At 32.2% G+C, this 27,204-nt stretch overlaps 1 protein-coding gene across 3 annotated transcripts in view; it reads left to right on the forward strand.

Moving 5' to 3' along the window:
* Positions 1-27,204, forward strand: part of WDR60 (WD repeat domain 60) — an 83,738-nt gene that overhangs the window by 45,460 nt on the left and 11,074 nt on the right. For all 3 annotated transcript variants that reach the window (XM_031939583.1, XM_023505017.2, XM_031939584.1), the window contains 7 exons: positions 3,273-3,402; positions 4,897-5,069; positions 5,944-6,106; positions 14,993-15,106; positions 15,197-15,258; positions 16,174-16,225; positions 23,275-23,335. In XM_031939583.1, the coding sequence (XP_031795443.1) occupies positions 3,273-3,402; positions 4,897-5,069; positions 5,944-6,106; positions 14,993-15,106; positions 15,197-15,258; positions 16,174-16,225; positions 23,275-23,335 (755 nt within the window). The remainder of the gene's footprint in view (positions 1-3,272; positions 3,403-4,896; positions 5,070-5,943; positions 6,107-14,992; positions 15,107-15,196; positions 15,259-16,173; positions 16,226-23,274; positions 23,336-27,204) is intronic.

A 27,204-nucleotide genomic window follows, 5' to 3' on the forward strand; every position in this document is an offset into this window, starting at 1 on the left:
TAATTATCTCATAATCTTGCTTTTACTGTGTACAATGTCGTTCTAGTTCTGCTCACTTCACTCAACATCAATTCATGTAAGTCTTTCCACACTTTTCTGAAATCAGCCTTCTCCTGATTTCCTGTGCTATCTGTCCCCAACATTCATTTTTGAAAAACTTTTTGTTCCAAATTTTTCTCCTCCCTCACTTTGCCCCCTCCCCAAGATTTGATGTTGGTTAAATATGGGGAACTCTTTTAAACATATTTCCATATTTATCATGTTGTACAACAAAAATCAGACCAGAAGGGAAAAAATCATAAGAACAAAAAATAAACAAAAAAGGTGAAAATACTATACTTTGATCCACATTCCGTCTTCATAGTTCTCTCTCTGGATATTGATGACATTTCCCATCCCAAATCTATTGTAATTGCCTTGAATCACAACATTGTTGAGAAGAGACAAGTACATCACAATTGATCATCAGCTAATACCAGTCTTAGAGAAGGGAAATGTTAAGGAATGTTCAAATTACCAAACAATTGCACTTACTTCACATGCCAGCCAAGATTATTCTTAAGATTCTATAAGCTAGGCTTCAGCAGTATGTAAATTAATCAGAGGTGTAGACTGATTTTTGAAGAGGCAGAGGAACTAGAGATGACAGATTATAAAGAAAGCAAGAGAGTTCCAGAAAAAAAAAAATCTACTTCTGTTTCCTTGACTACATATAAGTCTTTGACTGTGTGGATCATAAGAGAATTTTAATAAGTTTTTTTAAAGAGATGGGAGTATTAGATCATTTTACTTGTCTATTGATGAACCTATGTGTGGGTCAAGAAACAAAAGTGAGAACCAAATGTAAAACAGCTGATCAGTTTAAGATTGGGAAAGGCATACAAAATACAATAAGCCTGTATAATTGTCACCTTATTTATTTAACTTACATGCAGAGTCTGAATGCAGATTGAAACATACTACTTTTTACTTAATTTTTCTTGTGGTTATTTTTTCTTTTGTTTTGTGTCTTCTTCCACAACATTATTAATATGGAAAATTTTTTTGCATGATTGTACATGTATAACCTATATCAAATTGCTTACCATCTCAGGGAGTGGGATATAAAAGAGAGGGAGGGAGGGAAATAATTTGGAGCTCAATTTTTTTTTAAATGAATGTGAAAAAAGTCACATAATTGTCATCTTATTTATTTAACTTATATGCAGAACACATCATGAAAAATGCCATACTGGATGAATCAGAAATTGGAATTAAACTTTCCATAAGAAATATCAACAGTCTTAGTGGTGCAGATGATATCCTTTTGATGGTAGATCAAATGGGGTTGAAAGAAGAGTGTAAAATTGACTTGACAGAAGGACCTGAGTTCAAATTTGGCCCCAGACACTTAACACTTACTAGCTATTTGTCCCTGGACAAGTTACTTAATCCCATTGCCTTTTTTAAAAAAGCTGGCTTGAAATTTAATATGTAAAAAAACTAATTTTTTAGTTTTTAGTTTTCTTTTAGTTTAGTTAGTGATGCGACCACAATAACTGGTCGCATCACTTCTTGGCAGACAGAGGAAGAAGAAAAGGAAGTAGTGTTTGATTTTATATTCTTGGACTCAACGATTACTGCAGATGGTGACAGCAGCCATGAAATTAAAAGATACTCCCAAGGAAGGAACATTGTGGGAAATATGAACGACATACTAAAAAGCAGAGACATCACCTTGCTGACAAACATCCAGATAGTCAAAGCTTTGGTTTTGCCAATAGTAATGTATGGTTGTGAGAGTTGGATTAATAAAGAAAACTGGATTCCACAGAATCCATGCTTTTGAATTGTGATACTGGACGTCTCCAGAATTTCTTGGACAGCAAGGAAATCTAATCAATCAATAATTAATGAAATCAGTTCAGAATACTCAGAAGGACAGATACTGAAACTGAAGCTTAAATACTTTGGCCACATAATGAGAAGAATAAACTCGAAAGATCCTGATGTTGGGAAAAATTGAAGGCAAAAGGATGAGGGGGCAGCAGAGGAAAGGATGGATAATTGGTGTCATGGAAGCATAGAACATGAACTTGGACAGATTTTGAGAGATACTAGAGGATAGTAGGGCCTGGTGTCCATGGAGTCACAAAGAATTAGACATGACTGAATGAACACTCAGTGAGGAAAGGCTCCTCTAGCAGTGTAAACCAGCAACTACTCTGCAACTTACAGTCTTAGAGAGTTGCCTACGATACTGAGAGTTGGTAAATTATCTACTATATTTTGACCACCATTTTAGGGAATGGTAAATACACAGATTAAGATGTGGTATCTAATTACTTGGTGTTCATAGCCTAACTTATTATTTCTTCAAAAGAGGACTTTGTTGTATGTTCTTTATCTAAAAGATTTAATAAATAAGACATGGTCCCTATTCACAGAAGCTTATAGTTTAATAGGAGAAGACGACATTCTAAAATGATAGTCCTGATAAATGCTCAGGAGGGGTACAACTTGTATTCTGGGAGATCTGAAGAGAGAATAGGCATTTCTCAGTGATCTCATATGATTTCTCAGTGATTCTTATATGATCATGGAGACACATGTTCTATGTGGAATGACCACTCATTAATATCTTGTTATTACATCTCAACTTTTCTCTTTAAATGACATCTATTTATGTGATTAGCTATCTTTAAAATATTTATGAGAAAGTATAGCACTTTTCATATTATATATGAATTACAGAGAGTACAAGATACATTTATTTTCACTTTCCTATTCAGAGCATACAGGATCCCGTTTCTTCCCTAGCTTTTTCAAGCTAGAAATGTTATTTTCAGCAATTCAATAAAATTCAACAAATACTATGTGTTACATGTCGAGCTCTGTACTAAGCAGTGGGGACAGTATTCAATCAGTGTAAGATGATTCCTGCCCTTATGGAGCTAACAACAAAATGAAAAGATAAGTTAGATAGACTGATCACTGTAATATATGACTACAAGTCAAATACATTAGAGTGGTACAAAGCAAATTCTTTGTACAGGAAATTCTGTAACAAAACAATTTAATTAGCCATAGAAGTTGTTATAATATTGTAGTCATTTGAAATCAACTTCAACTACTTTCCAGAAAAAGTAGGAAATTAACTTTTTAAACTATTGAATTTATTTAATTGTTGAAATATGACTTTAACCAAAAAAAGCAAAATTTTTTTTTCAAGGAAAAGTCCACATAATGTGAAAATTTCACATTTAAAACATTTGTGTGTGTGTGTTGGACAGGTGATTGCTGTATTACTTGAGGAAGATCGTGCTGCAACTGAACCTAATTGGAATCTCAGGTCTCAAGAAAATGCCCTTAATATTAGTGAAAGCTGTGCCCAGATGAACACTAACCTACCATTCCTACAAAGTAAGACTTTAGCCAAAAAAAACCCCCAAAACCCTAAATAAAGTAAGAATTTATTGTATGTTCTTCATCTAAAAATCTTAATTGATATAATCAGTTAGTGATGAATAGTTTAGGAACTCCAGACATTGACTTGATTGTGCCAGAGGACGACATTTGATAGCTGGCTTCAAGTATTTGAAAGGCTGTTATGTGGAAAGAGATATTCAATTTAGCTTGGATAGCTCCAGAAGGCAGAACTAATAACAATTGATGAAAGGTAGATTTTTACTCAGTGTGAGGAAGATTTTTCTTAACAATCACAATTGTCTCAGAGCTTAATTAACAATTCACTCAAAGCCAGTCGTTTTCAGGCAGTTTATGTCTACCTTTTAGGAAAGTTACATGGGACAATGAATGCAGACATTCTGTGGGAAAATAGTAGATTATCTCTTTAAGTTCTTTTATATCACTTGAGATGTTATGATTCTCTTAATTAGGAATGATTTTTGGAGATAGAATTGAGCACCAGCATGGCATTAAACTCTAGTTTCCATTGAAAGTGCTTGAGCCATTGGTTTTCGTAGCCTTTTGTATACATTTGTGAATCCTAGACCTACCACAGCTACTAGCAGTGTGCTAGATTAACACTACAAAATAAGTAAAACTCATTTATAAATACGATAATCAGATAAATTAAGGTACTCTATTAATTAGATTAGGTAAAACATTTTTAAGTCCTTTAGACATGATGCAAAATATAAATACAAATTATATCATTCTTATTATTATACAGAATTGATATTCATAAACAGAAGAAATGGTATAAGACAGCCTTAATTCCAAAGGGAATTTTGTAGAACTATTAGATGGGGGATTATCTGAAATAGTCCTCTCATTTTTCAAATTAGGAAACTGAAACCAAGTTTGTGAAATGAATTAATTACTAGAGAGATAATTCAGAGCACACATAAGATTAGATTTCACATCTGACTGTACCATATGATCTTTTGTATTACCTAAGATCTCTTCCAGTTTTGATACATTTTAGGATTCTGTGAAAACACAGTACCCTCCAAAATGACTTAATATGTGTATTTTGGGGAAGTCAGAAACTTGGTTAATTAATATAATTGTTTTGAACAAATATTTCACTGAAATGAAAATTCCATTAAATAGTGATGTCACTTATCAAAATTTTTTATTTCCTGAACTAATGTATTAAACATCTTATGTGTAAGCATTGTTTTGGTTTGCTCTTTTTTATCCCCAGTGACTACCACATTATCATGAGTATTGTAATTGGCTTAATACATGGTTATCAAATTGATATAGATTGAACATAGTGGAAAAAAAAGTGGTTTATTTAGCCATTCTTAAATAGTCACAATTAACATCATAAATATTGAACTTTTCAGTGTTTGGGTTTTGTTTTTAAATTAGCTTTGATTAAATTGGGATTTTATTTTATCAACTTGCTTTTTACTTGAATAAAATTTTTCTTGATTTTTTCTCTAGATCGAAAAGTGTCCTCTTTACATATTTCTCAAATTCAGAGACAGACTTTAGTTTCTGTTCATGAGTTACCTGAAAAGCCATTCTCTGATATACTGGATAAAAGATACATTCTCTGTGTATGGGATATTTGGCAGCCTTCCAGCCCTCAGAAAGTTTTAATCTGTGAATCAAAGGTATTGTCAAGGGTTGATCTTTTTAGTATGTGGACTATGTATTATTGGTTAAAAGGACAGGAATGGAGGGCTTTGTAATTCATTGACTTGATATGAAAGGGGAGCAGAAAGGGCATTTGGGAATAAAAAGCATCAGAAAACTTTTTAAAAGGGGAGAGAAAAGAAAAAGTTTCTCTTTTTTGATAGGCCCTAAGATATAAAAAAAAGTTTTCAATGTCCCATTCATTGTTTGCTTTATCAGCTTGTTAGTGAAGTAAAATGATGGTCCCCCTACCCAGAGATTTGATTCAGGAAAACCTTCTTTCTTTTATTACTAGAAGTGATTGCCTGAAAGGAGTTCCTCAGGTCAAGGAAGATTATTTGAAAGGTTTAAGCTTTGAGCTTTAGAAGAACATTTTTAAACTGACTATAATTTTATTGCCATAGAATAGTAAGAAGAACAGTATCACTAGTTTGCAGAGTATGAGGGTGTAAGAAGATGAGAAAAGTGGGGGATCATCAGGTTTTAAAAGGCTTACTGTTTTAACAATCAAAGGCTTACTGTTTTAACAATCTTGATTGAGAAAAGGTAAATTTAAAAATTATTTTGTTCCTTCTTTCCCTTCTACTTTTGAGCTCCTGCCTAAGGGTGTAAAGAAGAATAATTTCTTTAGTAATTAATTGTCAAGGATTGAAAATATATTCTATAATACAGATGGTTAATATAAATAAAATAGTGGGAGTGGGAAAGGGGAAATGAAGTAAGAAAATTGAGTAGGAAGAGACTGATGCAGAAGTTTCTACAGCTTAGCAAAAAACCAGGAATTATTTTTGCTTTGTAATTGTGGTCTTAGAATAGTTCAATTAATGGAGTTTTTCTTGGCTTTCTTTAAAGGTCATGTGCTGCTGTTTTAGCCCTTTTAAAGCAATTTTATTATTTGCTGGAACAATCCATGGCTCAGTAGTTTTATGGGATCTACGGGAGGATTCCAGGATGCATCATTATGTGAAATTAAAAGATTGTGCTTGGACATTTAGGACAGCGACATTTTCTACTGGTTAGTAGTATCTATTTTCTTTTCAAGAAATAATATATATATATATATATATATATATATACACACAAATAAATGCACATATATGTATATACACTATATATAGCATATTTTATCATCATGTGTTATTATACTATTACTATGGGATGTATATATACATATATAGATGTATAACATCTATATACATAATATATCTTTTTAATTTAACTTATTACCAGTGTTCAGTCAAATCTGCTTACAAAATATGTCTTAAAAAGTGAAGAAGACAATGAATGTAGACAATTTTTTTCCCTAAGAGTTTGAAAAATATTAAGAATTAATTGGTTTTTTAAAAATAATATTTTATATTTCTCCCAGTTAAATGTAAAGATGATTTTAAAATATTCATTAAAAATATATTTTAAGTTCAAAATTTTCTCTCATACTCTTTTGTCTCACCCTTTCCTGAGATAGTAGGCAATTTGGTATAGGTTATATGTGTATAATAATGCAAAACATATTATCATATTAGTCATGTTGTGAATGAAGACACAGACCCAAAGTAACCCCTTTCCCCCCACCCTCCACACACCGAAGAAAGGGATGTAGTATGCTTAAATTTACATTCAGACTATTCAGATCTTTCTTTGGAATTGGGTAACATTTTTCAATATGAGTCCCTTGGAATTGTCTTTGAATCATTATATTGCAGAAAATCATTCACAGTTGATCTTTATACAATATTGCTGTTACTATGTACAGTGTTATTCTGGTTCTGCTCAATTCATGTTCCTGGACTTTGTATAAGTCCAAGTTTTTCTGAAATCAGTCTGCTCACCATTTATTATAGTACAATTGTGTTCTTCACACTTATCTACCGCAACTTGTTCAGCCATTCTTCAATTGATGGATATCCTCTCAATTTCCATTTTCTTGCCACTACTATAAATATTTTTGTATAGATATATCCTCCCCTGACCTCTCTTCTCTGCCTTTTACAATATCTTTGAGATACAGACGTACTAGAAGTATTGATGGTTCAAAGGGTACGCTAGTTTGTAGCCCTTTGGACACAGTTCCAAACTGTTCTTCAGAATGTTTGCATCAATTCAGAGCTCTCCTCGCAATTTATTAATATCCTAATTTTCCCATACCCTTTCTAGCACTTAATAGTTTCCTTTACTGTCATATTAGCCAGTTTAATAGATGGAAAGTGGTACTTAAGAATTCCTTTAATTTGTATTTCTTTAATCAATAGTGATTTAGGACTTTTTTTCATGTAACTATAGATAGCTTTGGTTTCTTCATTCGAAAACTGCCTGTTCATATCTTTTGGCCACTTATCAATTGGGGAATAAAATAACAATTCTTAGCTAATTATTTAGTAACTTGCTGGGTAACTTATTTGAATAATTAAAAAAAACCCAAAATGTATTGGCTAAAAAACTAGAAGGTTAATGAAAATTGTTATTTTGATATTGTATAAATAAATTAAAGATGATCGACTTCAAGTTTCATCATCTTTTCCCTTGATAAAGTGATGTTATGGTGTTCAGCTGGGGATTAACAATGTCTAAAAAAGGTAATTCGATACCGTATGAGTATTATATTATTGTTAGGTAAAAAAGAATGATCACAAATAGAATTGCAATTAAAATCTTTGACACCTATTTCTAGGCTTGAAGTGAACCATTCATCTTAGTGTAATGTTTGGCACAATTACATTCCATTATGACAAAAAATATAGACACTCCCTGGGGTGATCACTATAATAGGTCACTTTTGTTTTAAATAGATGGGACAGGTTTTGTTTTGTTTTGTTTTGTTTTTTTAACAAGTCACAAGCAACATATAAAATAGGAGTTGATAGGATAGAGAACTAGGGATAGATGAGTTAATAGAAAAAAATGTAGGGGTTGATTGAAATGCTCAATCTCTTTTTACTCGGTGTCATTTTTATAATCAGTGAAATTTTCTAAAATAAAAAATTTTTAGCTGTAGTGGCCTAATGACAGTCTCAACTGGATAATTTTTCTTTCCTTTTATTATATGGTTACTATTTACAACATTAATATTAAACATTAACGTATTAGATAATAGAATTTGAAATTTACTATTAATATATAATTAACAGTATAATTAACATACAAATATATATTAAAATATTTATTAAACAGTTATTAAATTGTGTATACATGTTAAAAATGTTTCCCAATCCAAAGTAAAATATTTTGTTATTTTCCTTCCTCAAAAACTTTTAAGCTTACAGTCAAGATTAATTTCTGTACATAAATTTACTAATCTTAAATATTGTCTCTATACAGAGTGAATATATAGAAAATAAGGAGAAGGGAGAGCAATAGATGTGTATATATAACACATACTATGTGCTAGGCACTGGGCTAAAGTACTTTTACAAATATCTTACCCACTCAGTTTTCAGTGAGATTTTCCTAAAACACAGATCTGATCATGTCTTAGAAATCTTATTCAGTAAACTCTGGTGGCTTTCTAATATAGTTAGTTTGAATGCTAACTAGAGCATTTTCTATTTGTTCCTGGAGACAATAGAAAGTTTTGTTACATCTTACATATCACCACATGCTATTTGATCAGTGACAAGCATCCTGGCTATTCCATGAACAAGACTTTTCATTCCTTGGCTCGGGTCATTTTCTCTGACTGTTCTCCATGCCTGAAATGTTTTCCTTCCTTATCTCCACCTACTGCCTTCCTTGGCTTTCTTTAAATACCAACTAAAATTCTGTCTTCCATAGGAAACCTTTCCTTAATCCCTCTTAATTAATTTTGTGTTTTGTACCTTTTTTATGTGAGATAATTTACCTAGTTATACACTCTTTCCCCTTTCTCCCAGTGCATTACTCTTTCTTATCCCTTAATTTTATTTTTTTAGATACTATCTCTTCATATTCATATTCAACTCATACCTAAGTCCTCTGTTTATGTATATTCCTTCTAACTGTCTTAACAACGAGAAAGTAGTTGTTAGGAGTTTCAAGCATAATCTTCCCAAGTAGGAATGTAAATAGTTTAACCTTATCAAATCCCTTATGATTTCTCTTTCCTGTTTACATTTTTATGCTTCTCATGATTCTTTATTTGAACTTTTCATCAAGAATGCTTGGGAATGCTTAAAAGTCCTCTATTTCATTCATGTACATTTTCTCTTATGAAGTTTTGCTTAGTAGGTGATTCTTGATTGTATTTCTAGCTCCTTTGCTGGTCTGTAACATCATATTCCAAGTCCTCTGATCTTTTAATGTAGAAGCTGCTAATTCTTGTGTCTTGACTCTGTTTCCACAGTATTTGAATTGCTTCTTTCTAGCTGTTTGTAATTTTTCTCTTTGATTTGGAAGCTCTGGAATTCATCCCTTTCCTTTGGAAATTATTTCTTATTTTTCCTATATGTATATGTAGCTTGTTTGTACATATTTGTTTGCTTATTATCTCCTTCACTAAATTGTGAATTCCTTGGGGGTAGGAATATCTTTTGATTCTTTCTGTATGCCCAGAATTTAAGCCAGTGCTGGATGTGATGCATAATATTTATTGTTCATTTGTTTCTTTTTGTAAGCTCTTTGGGTTTCCTTGGCAAAGATATTGGAATGGTTTGACGTTTCCTTCTTCAGCTCATTTTACAGATGAGAAACTAAGGCAAACAGGGTTAAGTGACTTGTCTAAGGTGATGTAATCGTAAGTATCTGAGGCTGGATTTGAACTCAGGAAGAGGACTCTGCCAGACACCAGGCCTGGCACTATGTGCACTGCACCACTTTGACTGAATTTTTTACATAAGTAAGCATGATTTTGATAGGAAGTAGTTAGTTAATGTATGTTAAGTTCTCTTTAGAGTTTTGAAAAAGGTACAAAATGAGTCATTTTTCCTATTATTATTTTCTTGAGTTGCTTATGCACACAATTGGAGCCACTGAAAATTCCACATTTTTTATTGTTTATAGTAAGCTTCATTTTATACAGAATGCTTTGATTTATATGGCTATATTTATATGGCCAAAATTTCTATTATATATATCTTAGTATATTATATATAAATATGTTATATATATTTTAAATGGCTATTTATATGGCTAATATAAAGGTATGTATTTTCATATATAGCCTATGTGGACCATCAGTTTTTAAGAAATTGAATACAATAAAATAATATAAAATGCTACCAAACACATTAATTTCACTATATGTGTGATTTCATGAGTGAGTACTTCTTCCAGTAGCAGAGTATGTAACCAAGAAAATGGTCCCTGTTGTTTGGACTGAAGAGTTCATGAAGGAGAGTATATAATGTGTAATAAAGCTGGGAAGGTATCATCAGGTTGTGAAAATGTCTTTTTAAAAAAATAAATTGTCTAGCTGAATATTGATTTTAATATCATTAAATAGATATGCCTTTGGTGACATATTAGCTATAGTACTTTAAAAAATTCCCATTTCCTTAGCAATACCCTTAGAACTCTGAGGAAAATGTTGTCTCTGCTATTAGAATATAAGTTCGTAGAAGGAGGAAATCTGATTTATCTGCTCTCAGCTTATGCTTTTGTCATTTGGTTCTTTCTTTCAGTTTAGAAAAGAATGCCAATTATTTTAAAAGTTGTTTGAAAATGGCCATTTCCTGTATTTTCTTTTTTGTCCAATATTCAACTGACACATCAAGGACTGGATTGTCAGTGTTTCAGGTTTTATGTAGGAAGAGAACATTTCATACTTTTTTTCCCAAAAAATCAGTCACTGAAGACTTTCTTCCTTAGGCTTCAACTTTATGGGGAAGAAATTGGACTCAAAATTACATTGTAAAGTGAAGACCACTTACTCTTCTAAAATTTCTATTTTCTTTCTCCAGGCGAAAAATGTTTCTTATAGTCTTTATGCAGTAGAATTGATGTCTGGAAGTGAATAATGCATTTTATTCTTTTCTGCTCATTAAGTGATAATTAGTTAATTATCATAAATGATTCTTATTGAGTTGCTTTCATTTGAGGATAAAAGTTATCCATTTTAAATTATTTTTGCCAATTTTTCCTTCCTGAATTTTAGTGGTTATTCCTCTTTCTGTTTCTAATGGAGCATGAAATTAATATGTGTCTGTTTCCTTGTTGCTTGATTATCAACATCATTAATAATTCAGGATTATAGACTTGAGTTTTAATGTTGCAGTAATATTGTTTATTTGCAACTGCTGTTGTAGCCAAGTCAATACAGGTAATTAAATTATAAAATGAATCTTGATTATGTTTAAAGTGTGATTCTTTGTAAAAATATAATCTCTTGAAACATATAATAATTTAAATACAGTACAAAATCACAGTTCTTTATTTCACTGGGACTACAGTAATGTGTGAGATTTTTTTTCTTCCTGTTTTTGACAAACGTGTATGTTTAGATAAATGTTAGATATTCAGATGCTTGATAAATTTGGTAGTTACATAATAGAAGCTTACTATATCACTGCACATTGGATTTATACTGCAGAACTATGCTATAGGTAAAACTAAATACTTTTAGTATTTTAGATTAATTAATTAGATCGATTAATCCATTTTCTAATGAATCTATTTCACTCGAGTTTTCAAGAGAGACCTGAGTTATTACAAATTCACAACTAGAATAGATTATATTATAGTAAATCCTCTAGTCTGTACTGTATGTCTCAAAAGTCTTGATATAGTTTGATAAACTTGTATGTCAACCTAATTTTTAAAAAATCTTAAAACTATAAGTTCTATAATTATACTGTGTTTATACTATTCAAATATATTGGTTTGTTTAAATTTTTGTCTAGAACACTTATCTCCTTCACCCTCTCTCTGTCAGTATGTTCAGTTATTCATCATCTTTTTAAAGGGAGGGTAATTGAGTTCCCTGAACTCATTTCCTGTAACCAATAATTTCACTCTGCTTCAGGTGCCAGCTAGCATGATTAACTTTTGACTTCACTGAAACTTCTGTAAATCCAGGATAATCAACTCTGAAATTCTTTCAAGATTACAATCTCCTGTACTACCTCTTGCAGATCCTTATTCCTACGCCTGTTTTTTGCCTTCATTATGACCTTTTAAAGTTACTTGATTTTTCTATATTGTTCCACTTACTCATTGTTATTTTGGCTTCCCTTTCTTTTCTACTCTGCTTTGATTTAATGACCAACCATTTCAGTATTACTTTGTTTTCCATATTTGAATTCTTGTCTCTTTGACCTTTTATTCTTTTTGACCTTTTAATTTTGAATACCTAGTAAATCTCACCCTCTTCTCAGTTTTTGAGTAGCTAAAAGCTTTTGGAGGAAATGATAGAACATTGTAGACTAGACCCACTACAAATTTATGTTACATAATACAAATTGGCTTGCATGGCAATCCTATTTTTTTTTTTTTTTTTTAGCTCTGTGGAATTCATTACAACAGCTCTTTAAAACATTTAAAATGCAAGCTACCTTGGAAGCTTCCTGACAATCTTGTTTCTGTGTCACATATATTTTTGTTTCTTCAGGCCCTATCAGAGTATCTTGCCTATAGTAGGCATTTAATAAATGTTTCTCAAATAAAATAAAATAAAAATTGTCTCAAGTGCCCTTGTGCTTGATAATTTACTAAACTTTTCATGTCCCTCAAAAGTTGACAAAGATTAAGTATTAAATTTATTTGGTCGACATAATTTTAAACAACATTAGTGAAAATAATGGTATAATTAGGCTGGTACAGGGAAAATGTCAGAAATCATCAATCCAGTGGAATTGAATGAAATTTTTGCTAAATTTTGCTAAAATGAAATTAATATTAAGTAAGCATTCACTTATAGCTAAGTGGGTCAGTGGCAAGAGTGGTGGATTTGGAACCAAGAAAAGCAGAGTTAAAAATCCTGCTTTAGATTTTTATTATCTTTGAAACCCTGAGCAGCTCAAGTAACCTGTCTCAGCCTCAGTCTCCAAGCACCTTCATAGGGTTATTGTGAAGATCAATTTAGATAACATGCTTTACAAACCTTAACATGCTATATTAATGCTAGATAGTCTTCCACTCTTGACTCTTTACTCTGGTTGATGACTGAGGTTTCAAAGACAAAAACAAATAGTCTCTGGCCTCAAGTAACTTACATTTTGTTGGGGAAACCTCTTCTGTGTATATAAATAAATGTCCCATTTAAAAAAAAAAAAGTAATTTCAGGAGAAAAGGCCCCATGTAGGAAAGGGTACTTGAGCTAAGGTCAGAGGAACACTGGATAGTTAAAGAAGTAGAGTTGAAAAGACATTTCTGGCATAGACAACAACCTGTGAAAAGCCATCAAAATAGCAGGTATAATGTCATGTATGAAGAATACTAAATAATCAAGTTTGACCGAGTTGTTAAGAATGATTAATATGTAATAAGAGAGAAAAGGTTAACAGGAACCATTTGTGAAAGGCTTTAAATTACAAAGAAAGGAGTTTATATTTTATTCTAGAGGCAACAGGTAACCCCTCAAGTTTTTAGAACAGCAGGATGACATATTCAGATCCATCCTTTAAGAATATCATTATTTGCAGTTGTGTGGAGAATTGATTGGAATAGTGAGAAACTTGATCTGGTAAAGCAATTGGGCCTCTATTGCAGGAGTTCAGTAAGAGGACTGCAGTTACATGATGAAAAAATACAATCCACCTCCAGAGAGAGAACGATGAAGTCTGATTGCAAATTCAAGTATATATTTTTCTCTCTCTCTTTTTACAGTATGGCTAATATGGAAATGTTTGCATGATTTCACATGTATAACTAATATCATTTTGCTTGCCTTTTCAATGGAGGGTGCAGGAATGAGAGGTGGGGGAGGGAGAGAATCTGGAGAGCAATTCTAAAAGAATGTTAAAAATAAATTTTAAAAAAAGGACTTGAGCTATTAGAGGAAAATATGGAAGTTAAGAATATGTGTGGATTTTGAGGGCAAAATAATGAGTTCTGAGTATGTTAAATTTGATGTGCCTGTGGGATTTTCATTTGAAAGTGTTTAATTGACCACTGGAGAAGTGACTGAAGTTGAAAGACTAAGATTGTATGAATAGACCTGGGAATAATCTGCTTAGAGAGAATAATTGAACTGGTGGGAGTTGACAAGATTTCTGACAAGAAGTGAAGAGTTAACCCAAGATAGAGCGTTGTGGTATACTCACTCTTATGAAGGGAACTGGATGGTGATCTAGCAAAAGAGACAGAATGAACAACCAGAGAAGTCAGGAGAGAATATATAGTATCAAAAGTACTAAGAGAAAAGACAGTTTCCAAAAGAAGACTGTGGTCCATATTGTCAACCATAGTGTAGAGGACAAGAAAGTTAAGAACTCAGAAAAGAATTGTCATTAGATTTGTCAGTTAAGGAAGTAGATCAAAGTTAGGGATAGTCAGAGTGAGAATATAGAAAAGAAAGGATTTGGAAAAGCCATTGCATATAGACACAGATAATTAGAGACGAATAAAGAAATTCTTTTTTGTAATGAAGATCAAGTTGAAATTATAAATTATATTTGCAATGGATATAATAAACTTGATTGTAGGATTTATGTCAGGACAGTTTAGCAACATATGAACAGGAGTAGTTGGGATGGTTGATGGAGATAATTCAAGATTGGAGATTATACATGACTGTTAATATGACAAGGATGGGAGGGGTGCTAATGGCAGGCAGTATAAAATTGAATTGGTTAAAAACTATGAATATCAAGAGTAGGAAAGGAGGAAAGTAATTCCAAAGCATCAAATATAATCCTTGTAAGATTTTTATGATGTAAAATTTGACCTTGGTCCCAGATTTTAGAAACAAATTATTTTCCATTTCTATATTTTAATGTGAGTGCAAATGTGTTCAAAAAAGTGTAATGATTTTTGTTTTATTTTTAAACCATAGATGGTGTTCTTACTGCAGTAAACCACAGAAGTCCTGTTCAATCAATAGAACCTGTTTCAACATCTGTCTACAAAAAACAAAATTTTGTGCTCTCACCTTTCTCTAATCAAGAAGGTTTGTGAATTGCAATTCCAAATAAATGTATTAAATACATTTCTATTTCTAAATAGTTGGTGTTCATGTTCCTTTTTTTGTTTCATTTAGAAATATCTGGTTTGTCATTCCACATTGCTTCATTGGATGAAAATGGAATTCTTAATATATGGGTAAGTAAAGAAATTAATATTTGCCTTCAAACAAAAATAATGAAGAAATATTTCACATCATTAAAATGAACAGTTACCTCCTCTTTGTCTCTGTTTCTATCTCTCTAATTTTTTTAAAAGAAGTACACAACTTAAAAACATAACTTAGTCATGCTAGGTCTTCTCTCTTAAATAGTACATTTTATGCAAAATTCTCTAGGCATTTCCTTGGTAAATATTGTTTACTCCTCTTTTTCCTTCTCTTCTTCCTGCTGCTACTGCTACTTATTCTACTATTACTACTATTTCGTTTTGTTACTTTACTACTATTTCATTTTGTTACTTTAAAACATCGTGTCTTGAAATTGTAAGGAGCAGAATAGATGATCAGAAATCATTTGAGTCAGTGATAAAATATACCAATATAGTTTCTATCTTTGAATTCTGAAGTTTTGGCCCTTGGTGATTATGAATACTATGAGACCAGTAATAGAAATAGCAAAATATAGCTGATGAACTAGAAGGAAGTTGATTGATTTTGAACTTGAGGTTTTTTTGGCATCTTGATTTGGAAATATTCATCCTAAAGTTGGAAGTTCCCTAGAAATCAGGAATTAGGGATCATCTGCATAGAAATGATGTTTGAAGCCAAAGAAGTGAATGAGCTTATAGAGGGAGCAAATGTAGAGAGTGAAGACGATAATAAAGCAGAATAAGTAATAATATTCACAGCTGGTGTTTATATAACATTTTTAGATTTGTAAAGTATTTTGCATATGTTAACGCAAGTTAAAAATGTTATATGGAGTCTTAATAATTTTAGTTTTTCTTACAGTATTTTTGTCATTGTTAAATTTAGCCAAAGCAAGTTGGTGTAGTCAAGTTTTGCTTAGTTTGTTTTATAATTATTATTGATCATGAATTTTCTAATTTTAGGTGGTGGTTGAACTATCAAAAGCGGATTTTGCAGGTTCCCAAAGTGATCTAGGTAACTACAAAATATAAAAGAACAATTATGATCATGGATGCTTTTAAAAAAACTTACATGAGAAATGAAAAAAGTTTTAACTTACTTTGAAATAATGTGTTTTCAGGGAATATGCCATTATAATGCAGTAGAAGTAGCTAATTGAAAAGTTTATAAGTATTTTATTGTATTTCGTTGACTTACTAGTAGCATATGAATAACACTTTGGTTGAGCTAATCTGACCTAGGAATGAGGCACTAGTTTGCATGGTGGTAGTGTTGGGCTTGGAGTTAGAAAGACCTTAGTTCAAAATCCCACATCAGTCATTTCCTTATCTGTGTGAGCGTAGGCAAGGCATTTGAACTTTTTCAGTTCCTTCACCTAAAAATGAGGTTGTTAATAATGTCAAACTCACAGAGTTATATATATTATATACATGTATATGCATGTATACATGTATATGATACATGTAAAGACTTATGCAAATTGTAAAGCACTTTATAAAATGCCAGTTATTATTATGAATATACTTTTTAGTTAACAGCAATAATCGTATTTGTCCCTGTTGTTATTTATTGTTATAATTCGTCCCTATTTAGTAGTGTTTTCCTAAGGTAGAGGAGATCTGTACTTTTTTTTTTATATTATTATAGCTTTTAATTTAGAAGTTATGTGCATTTTTCCCCTCCTTTCCCCACCCCCTCCCCCAGAGGGCAGGTTGACCAATACATGTTAAATATGTTAAAGTATAAATTAAAATCAAAATAAGTATACATGTCCAAACAGTTATTTTGCTGTACAAAAAGAATTGGACTCTGAAATAGTATACAATTAGCCTGTGAAAGAAATCAAAAATCCAGGTGGACAAAAATAGAGGGATTGGGAATTCTATGTAATGGTTCTTAGTTATCTCCCAGAATTCTTTCGCTGGATGTAGCTCAGTGGTTCTCAAAGTCTGGTCCAGAGCATCCTCGGAATCTCTGAAATCCTTTCAGAGAATCTACAAATTCGTAATTGGTTTTTATTTTTAATGTGATCAATATCTATAACTATAGCCCACATAAACAAAAACTCTTTGGACAGATCCGCAATCATTTTTTAATAGGATAAAGATATTGAGAACAAAAGTTTGAGGACCACTGGTATAGCTGGTTCAATTCATTCCTGCTCCATTGGAACTGATTTAGTTCATCTCATTGCTGAAGATGGCCACGTCCATCAGAATTGATCATCATATAGTATTGTTGTTGAAGTATATAATGATCTCCTGGTCCTGCTCATTTCACTCAGCATCAGTTCATGTAAGTCTCTCCAGGCCTTTCTGAAATCATTCTGCTGGTCATTTCTTACAGAAAAATAATATTCCATAATATTCATATACCACAAATTATTCAGCCATTCTCCAATTGATGGGCATCCACTCAGAGATCTATACTTTCTGATATAACAGGAAACTACCTTTTTTCCTTAAAGATGAAAAAGAATCCTGTGCTTATAACTACAAAGTAGGAGTTTCAGAACTTTATTTTCTAGTTAGAACTTTATTTTCTAACAAATTTTCATGACACTGTTTTTAGTTTCTCTAAAGAAAAATTCAAGATCATTTAATATGTTAGATCAAAAATAAGTTCTCGCAAAATTTGTAAAATTCCAAACAACAGTAGCCTTTTTTCTCCAGTATCACCATAGTGAATATACCATTTATTTGAGTGCTCTAATTAAATGTAGTTAGCTAGAGTTCTACTGAATAAAGAATTTGAATTAAATCTCAACTCTTCTAGAGTTCTAGAATCTTAACTGGGAACCTAAAGCAAGGAAACAATAGTAAACTAAATCATATTAAAGGCTAAATGCTATTATGTTATCTCAAAATGATTTGACCAGTACTATTTGGTCTCCATTTCTTAGCTCATTTTTTACTTTGTGACTTATAGTTCTAATATGACTCTGAAATAATGGAACATGTAGGTGTATTTCCAACCAAGGATAATATTTATAGTCAAAATTTCCTAGACTCTGGTTTTACTTTTACTGTTTCTTCATGGAAATATCTAATTATCAACAAGAAGATGTAGTTTAATATTAAAGACTTAGATCTATCTGAAGGTATCTAGAAAATACAGTAATGCCTTCCACATCTCGATTTGCCCCATTATGGTATATTGTGAGTTGGTTAAGAAATTAAATGGGAATTTTTTGGGAGTTTTATAGAAGTTACAAACAACATACAAAGGCCAGCAAGATGATGCAAAAAAAGCTTAGAAAGTCAAAAATGTGTAATATACATATACACATATCATATCAACATATTTTATTTTTTAATATATAATAATTCATACTTCTTCTCTGGTACAAAGGAAGGCCAAAAAAATTTACACAGATTTCCCAAATCACAGAGACACTGCACCCCCACCTTCCAATCCCCCCAACAATGTTAAAGGGATAATTGTACTGATAAATATTACAGAGTCTTGATCTGGGGGCTGAAGACATTAGAGAAATCAATTTTTTTTCCATTACTGCTAACCACTGAAGACAAGAAGTTCAGAAGTGAATAGTAATACAAAAGCCTAGAATGAGCTGGCAGAGAAACTAATGGCAACAGTAAGGGATTTTGTTTTTGTTTTTCCCTTGGTGGTTGTTGGCCATATTGGGGAAAAGAGGAAAATAAAAGGAAACATCAGGTGAATGCTTAGGATAGATAGAACAAGAATCATTGATAACAGAGAGGAGGCACTTACTTTAATTTGCTTCTGTTTTCTCTGCCATAGAGGATAATCTTTGGACTGGAAAGGAGAAAGTAAAAAAAAGTCAGGGAGTTGATACCCAAGATAGATAAGGAAATAGTGAAAAGATTACCTAGTTGGTTTTGATGATCATAGTCAAATTACCAGACCCAGATGAACTTTATCCAAGGTTCCTGAAAACACTAATCAGTGTAATTGCCTTATTTCCATCAGTAGTCTTTGAAAGATTAGGAGAATGTGAAAGGTGCTGTAGGTTTGGAGAAGGGCAAGTTCCCTATTTTCACAATAGGAAGAAAGTAGTCTGTGTGCTATAAGAATTGACTTTAATTACTTAAAAAAGTCTAGAATATATTATTAAGGAATGGTTAATTAACATCCCACAGATGCTCACAGAGCAGGAGAATGGCTCCATGAAGGGGAGGGTCATATCACATTAACACTTTTTTTTTTTTTTTAACAAAGTTTATAAGTCAGGAAAATGTTTAACTTTTCTTGTGGAAGTGATGGAGAGATGTGGGCTAGATTATATGTCTAATTAGGTGGATTCACAAATGATGAAATAGCCAGACCTAAGGAGTAGCTCACAATTATTTGAGCTTCTCCAGTGAAGTGCTCTAGTATTCTCTGCTTGGCTGTACACAGTTTAACATTTTTATCAGAGATGAAGCTGTGGAAGGGACTTTTGAGATTGTGACAAGCGCAGTGTGAGCTTTACATAGGCTATGCTGATTTCCCTTTAAGAGGGCAAGGATGCTATCCTTGGGATCTGGTTGGTCCTTTTGTCTAAGGCTTGAATGTTGATATGCTTTCCTTTGTAAGACTTATCTGGAATATTGAATTCAGTTTGTGGTGTCACATTTTATGATACTAATAGATAAGCCAAAGGACACCTAAGGAAGAGCAGCCAGGCTGAGGAAGACCCCCTACTTTCTTGCTATATAAGAATCAACTAGAAGATTTGGGGGTGTTTGATTTGGGGGAAGAGAAGACTTGGGTGAGCAGGAAGAGTAACATAATTGGTTTTTTCCAAAGGTCAAATAACCTGTCACAGAACTAGGAATAATGGATCTGGAAGTTGGAAAGGGACAAGTTTAAACTTGAAGTGGGGAAATTTTTCAGGGCAATTATAACTCTCCAAGAGTGGAATAGACATCCCTCAGAAGATTAAAAAGTGTGGTGTTCTTTTTCTTTAAAATATAATGGTTCTCTCTGAGAGCAGGTTTCTTGGGGAGGTTTTCTGGAGGTAGCCTTAGTTTCAGTTAAAAGTAATAATCACCCAAATGCAGCCAGGTGCTAAAAGTTCAGATCTTTTATTGTCTCCAATATAGCCTGGTTAGTTTTCTTAGAGGCCTCTCTCTCTCTCCTTGGTTCTAAGAGCTCTTGCAGCTTCAGCCTCCAGCCAACACCTTCTTGCCTGGGGCTGGGCAGCTTTCTAGAGAGCCTTTCAGACCAGCGTTTGGTCTCAGTGGGGGGAAGTGCAGGAGCCCAGCCACCACAGTTGTGTGAGATGAAGTGAATCTGGTTGAGCCTCCGAGAGAGAGCTTCTCCTGAACTGACTTGACTCTTCCCTCTCAATGTTTTCAGCTCAACTCTCAAGAGAGCCTTTGTCTTTTTCTTATATATGATCTCTTCTGAGAGAGGGATTATGGATTTCTCCCAGAGTGCTCTCTGGCCCTGAGAGCTTCAAGGGAGGTGTGAATTCAGATATCTCATACTAAACCCTGGAATCTCCCAAACGTGAACTCCAATGAGTACTTAAATACTTCTTGCATATATGAGCTCTCTGAAGGTTTGAACACAAGCATTGTTTCTATCAGTTGTACTTAGTACCTTGTTTCAAGTTCTGGCCCATAACATCTCGTAGGATCAGATCAATCATACTGAACTATGCTAAATTAGATAATTATTGTCTCTATCAACTTTAATGACTTAACACTTTGTAAAGATTCCAACAAAAAAGGCTTTCCCTTGTCGGACAAGGGAAATGACCATTTGTGTGGGCTATGTTGGAGAGAAAACACATTTTTTGCGATAGTCCAGATTGTAAATTAGTAAATAGTTCCTTTTTCCTTTTCTTTATCTTAAAATTTTTTTTTAATAATGAATTTAGTATTTTTGTATTTCCTTAATTTCTGAAAATAGTTCTATATTCAATCAAGTATACTTAAGGAATGTTTCATCTTTAATTTAATTTAGAGCAATATAACAAGATTCAAAATAACTTTATTAAAGCATAAGGAATTTTGACATGACAAATTCTGAAGTTTAGGACAGAGGTGTAGTTTGAATTACTGTGGAAGTAGCTTTTACATGCCTTAAGTTGTAAAATTGCTGATAGACTATCTGAAGTATTTTGAATATAATTTCTACTAAGAGCATAATTGGTATATCAATATCAATTGTTTCTTTCTGGCTGCTTATAGTATTTTCTTCTGGGTTTGATGATTCTGAAATTTAGCTACAATATTTCTTGGGGTTTTAATTTTGGGGTCTTATTCAGAAGATGACAGGTGAATTCTTTCAAGGGGTATTTTACCTTCTATTCTTTTAAAGGCATATTCTCTCTCTCAATGAGGAATAGTAAACACTTTTATTATTATTATTATAGCTTTTTATTTACAAGATATATGCATGGGTAATTTTTCAGCATTGACATTTGCAAAAGCTTTTGTTCCAGTTTCTCCCCTCCTTCCTCCTACCTCCTCCCCCAGATGGCAGGTAGACCAATACATGTTAAATATGTTAAAGAATATGTTAAATACAATATATGTATACATATCCATACAGTTGTTTTGCTGCACAAGAAGAATCGGACTTTGAAATAATGTACAATTAACCTGTGAAGGAAATCAAAAATGCAGGCAGACAAAAGTAGAGCGATTGGGAATTCTATGTAGTGGTTCACTCTCATTTCCCAGAGTTCTTTTGCTGGGTGTAGCTGGTTCAGTTCAATACTGCACTATTGGAACTGATTTGGTTCATCTCATTTTTGAAGAGGGCCACATCCATCAGAATTAATCATCATATAGTATTTTTTAAAATAATTATAACTTTTTATTGACAGAACCTATGCCTGGGTAATTTTTTACTATATTATCCCTTGCATTCACTTCTGTTCCGACTTTTCCCCTCCCTCCCTACACCCCCTCCCCCAGGTGACAAGCAGTCCTATACATGTTAAATACATCATATAGTATTGTTGTTGAAGTATATAATGATTTCTTGGTCCTGCTCATTTCACTAAGCATCAGTTCATCATGTATGTCTCTCCAGGTCTCTCTAAAATCATCCTGCTGGTCGTTTCTTATAGAACAATAATATTCCCTAACATTCATATACCACAATTTATTCAGCCATTCTCCATCTGATAGGCATCCACTCAGTTTCCAGTTCCTAGCCACTATAAACAGGGCTGCCACAAACATTCGTGCACATACAGGTCCCTTTCCCTTCTTTAATATCTCTTTGGGATATAAACCCAGTAGTAACACTGATGGATCAAAGGGTATGCACAGTTTGATAACTTTTTGAGCATAGTTCCAAATCGCTCTCTAGAATGGTTGGATATATTCACAATTCTACCAACAATGCATCAGTGTCCCAGTTTTCCCACATCCCCCCAACATTTGCATTATCTTTCTAGTGAACACTTTTTAATCAGGAAAAAAAATCATCATTTTAGACCATTTCTTCATGTAATATTGGTAAAATGTAATTTCTAAGGAGCTGAAAACAGCTTGCTTTTAATAAGGGGGAGGTGGGGAAAGAAATTCCTCAGTTAATGTTTCCAAGTTGATGTTCTATTTTCTTATACAATCATTTGTTAGAACCTTTGTGCAAAGTGTAAGATAATAGCTCGACAAACTCCAAGTAATATTTCATTTTTGAACCAGAGATAGGGGTCCAGCATTGCTCAAGAAAATGTTTCACTAAAGGTTATTTATAGAAAAACAAATTTGAACTATTACATTACTGATCTTTTTATGTTGCTTATCAATAAAATATTCAATGGAATATATACATAAATATTTAAATTCAACAGAATATACAAGATCAAAGTACACGTTATAAATTTAACATGCTTATTAGTTATAAATTAAATAATTATTTGTTCTAATTATTAATTAATAATTATTTGTAAGTATGACTTACATGCATTTTAATTAAATTGATTTGTACTTTGTCATCATTTCCTAAGATGTGTAAGTAATAACAAGTGATTTATTTTATTTTTAAGTAATAACAAGTGATTTATTTTATTTTTAAAAGTTCTTTAGTTACTACCTGTACAATAGAATAACTTGATTTTGGTCAATTTTTAGGTTTAATACCGGGAGGGAAGATAAAGCTGGTGCACAGTTCTACAATTCAGTTGAATAGCAGGTAAATCATCTATATCATGTTTAATGTGCTAAAAATAATACCTTTTATCTTATTAAAATTCCTTAAAAGTAAGATAGAAATAAAATTTCGCATTTAGAAATGTATACATGATGAACTTTGGTAACTGTTATAGTCTTTGTATTATGAAAAGGACCATTGATAAGAAGCCTATGTTTTTAGGGAAATTTCTAAAGAATTGATGATTTTGTACCTAAGGGGGTTGTAATCTTTTTGTGTGCCATGAACCTTTTTGGCAGGCTAGTGATGCCTATTCTACCCTTCTCAGAATAATGTTTTTATATGTATAAAATGATACATGTACATAGGCAAAAGAGACAAGTTATATTGAAAGAATTATCAAAATATTTTTAAAAGCATAACCAAAGTTCAGACTGCAGGTCAAAAATCCCTGCCAGAGGATAGAGATGCTTTAACTTTTATAGATCATTGTTATTTTATTTATATTTTAAATCTGTTTAAAATAAGCTGTGGCAATGATAATTGTAGAAATATATATAAAAGAATTGCACACGTTTAACATATATTGGTTACTTGCCATCTGAGGGAGGAAGTGGGGGAAAGGGAGGGAAAAAATTTGGAACACAAGATTTTGCAGGGGTGAATGTTGAAAATTATCTATGCATATATATTTTTTTTACTGTTAGATTTTTATTTTTTAAATTTTAATAGCCCTTTATTTACAGGTTATATGTATGGGTAACTTTACAGCATTGACAATTGCCATACCTCTTGTTCCAATTTTTCCCCTCCTTCCCCCCCTCACTCCCCCAGATGGTAGGATGACCAGTAGATGTTAAATATATTAAAATGTAAATTAGATACACAATAAGTATACATGACCAAACCGTTATTTTGCTGTACAAAAAGAATTGGACTCTGAAATATTGTACAATTAGCCTGTGAAGGAAATCAAAAATGCAGGTGGGCAAAAATATAGGGATTGGGAATTCAATGTAATTGTTTTTAGTCATCTCCTAGAGTTCTTTTGCTGGGCGTAGCTGGTTCAGTTCATTACTGCTCCTTTGGAACTGATTTGGTTCATCTCATTGCTGAGGATGGCCAGGTCCATCAGAACTGGTCATCATATAGTATTGTTGTTGAAGTATATAACGATCTCTTGGCCCTGCTCATTTCACTCAGCATCAGTTCGTGTAAGTCTCTCCAGGCCTTTCTGAAATCATCCTGTTGGTCATTTCTTACAGAACAGTAATATTCCATAATATTCATATACCACAATTTATTCATCCATTCTCCAGTTGATGGGCATCCATTCAGTTTCCAGTTTTTAGCCACTACAAAAAGGGCTGCCACAAACATTCGTGCACATACAGGTCCCTTTCCCTTCTTTGTGATCTCTTTGTATGCATATATTTTAAAAGTAAAAAGTTTTAATAATAAAAAAAAAACAAAATAAAATAAGCTATGACAATATATTAAGTATCTAATTTTGTTAGTGAGGGAACTACCTCCACCAATGAAGATTGCAGCCTGTCTGTAATTTAATAAATGAGTTTTAGAAAAGTGCCTGAAGATTAGAGAAGCTACTTGATTTGCTTGTGGTAACATAGTATCAAAAGAGAGATTTGAATTCCAGTCTTCCTGACTTGATATCCAGCACTCCACCATGCTATCTGGCCCCTATTTAGATAACATATGATACTGAAATTAAATCATCCTTTAAATAATTCAGTTTCTAGAAGCATAATGTAATATTTATGTGAAACTTCTATTAGCCTGGGAACTAATCCAGAAATAAAAATTCTTCCTTCTGCATGTATAAATCCTTCTTGCCATATTCAGCTAACTCAAAAATTGAGCAAATTTCATAAAAAATTTATCTTGTATGTGACATCTATTTAATATTATTTTTTTTATCTTCTAACTGTATCACTTAACATTTTGAAAATAGAAATTAATTGTGATATCTTTATTGTGCCAATATTTTCCTCCAAAAATTAGTTCTGTGATTATCAAAATCCCATAGTTTTGAAGACACTGATATCACATACTTATTTTATCCCTTATCTTATTGGAAAACCCTCTAAGAAATCCCTCTAACATCCTTATTATAGAGAATTCTCACCCATGGTTTTAAATAGATACTATATATTATTTTTAGGAAAGCTCCATTTATTTCTATACCTTGTGCTGTTTTTTTTTTTCTTTAAAAAAAGGAATGGGTATGGCATTTTGTAAAAAGCTTTTCTTGCATCTATTCTAATAATTATGAGATTTTTTCTTTTGTTATTAATATGTCAAGTTATGCTTTTAATGTCTCTAATATTGAACCAGTTCTAAATTCCTGGAGTAAATCCAGCTTGGTCATAGTGTTGATCTTTGTAGTTTATTACTGTAGTTTCCTTGTTAAAATTTTATTAAAATTTTTCAAAAATAATATTAGAGAAGTTGATCTCCAGTTTTTTTTATTTTGATTGTCTTTGGCTTAGATATAAAAACCATATTTGTGTCATAGAATGTCATAAGATCCTTTGCCTATTTTTTCAAGTAGTTTATATAGTATTGGAATCAATTGTTCTTTAAATGTTTGGTAGACTGTGCTCGTAAATCCATCCGGTTCTGGTTTGTCCAGAGAAAGAACTGAAACTGAAACAAAAACAAAACAGAAAGATTCTGAATGCAGATCAAAGCAAACTTTTAAAAAACTTTATCTTTTTTTATGTCTGTATTCTTTTGCTTATGCCTATTAAGGAAATATATTTTACATGAATGCACAGGTGTGAGTTATATCTCTTCTCAAAGAGAGGGGAGGAAAGGGAGGGAGAAAACTTGGAACCAACAATTTTCTAAAATAAACAATAAAATAAATAAAATAATAAATGATAAATATAATAATAAAATAAATAATAAAAATAAGAATTGTTTTTACATATAATTGTAAAAAATGTAAACAATGTAAAAAGCAAATGAGAATGTTTGGAACAGCTACTATAGAGAGTGGGATAGTGAGTTGAATAGGGAGTAGAATGATTTCCTTGATTTATTGAAAGTTAAGATGAAAACACATAAATTTGTAATATACCCAGCATTAGCTACCAAGATCATTTGGTGATTTGTCCAAGATTACACACTAGTAAATTTTTCAAACTAGGAGAGTTTGAACCCACATCTTTGGACTCCAGAACAAGTGTTCTTTCATGTCTAGTCCAACCTTCTTAACTTCACAAGTGAGGAAACTAAGTCTCAGTGATATGAAGGAACTTACTTGAGATCATTCAGCTAGTTAGTGATACAATAGGATTTAGATCCAAATTGCCCTTTGGATTTAGGATTAGAGTTCATTCATTCATTCATTCTTTATTTTATCAACCATTTATTATTACTGTGCCAGGCAGTGTCTCAGGTGCTGGGAACATAAAGACAAAAAAAGAAAGAGACCAAGTACATTGGGCCTACTTCTTTTATTATTTCCATTTTTTTAATGATATGGACTGTATTTGAATTTATAAATTATCATCAAAGAAAATATCTGAATTTTTATTCCTGTTTTATTCCATCCAATAATTTTAGATGATTCCTACAGAGAAATATTCAACTAATTATTCTTGACCTACAATGCTATCTATATTTCACATTATATTTTTTTCCTTTTGCCTAGTGTCTTTTGACTTTTTTTCATTAGAAATAGAATCATAGTTAATTTTTAGTCTTCCTTTAAAAGAGAACATCTCCAATTCCTGCTATGTATTAAACAAGAAGGCACATATGTGACTTCTTCTCATAGCTGTGTCCATTAGCAGGCAAGATCAAGGCATCAACCTTATATGGGAAGCATTTCAGTTAAGGGAGCTGTTAGGGCACCGCTAACCACTTTTATTCATCATTTGTTT

This window comes from Sarcophilus harrisii, chromosome 5, assembly GCF_902635505.1.
Source record: "Sarcophilus harrisii chromosome 5, mSarHar1.11, whole genome shotgun sequence".
Lineage (NCBI taxonomy): Eukaryota > Metazoa > Chordata > Mammalia > Dasyuromorphia > Dasyuridae > Sarcophilus > Sarcophilus harrisii.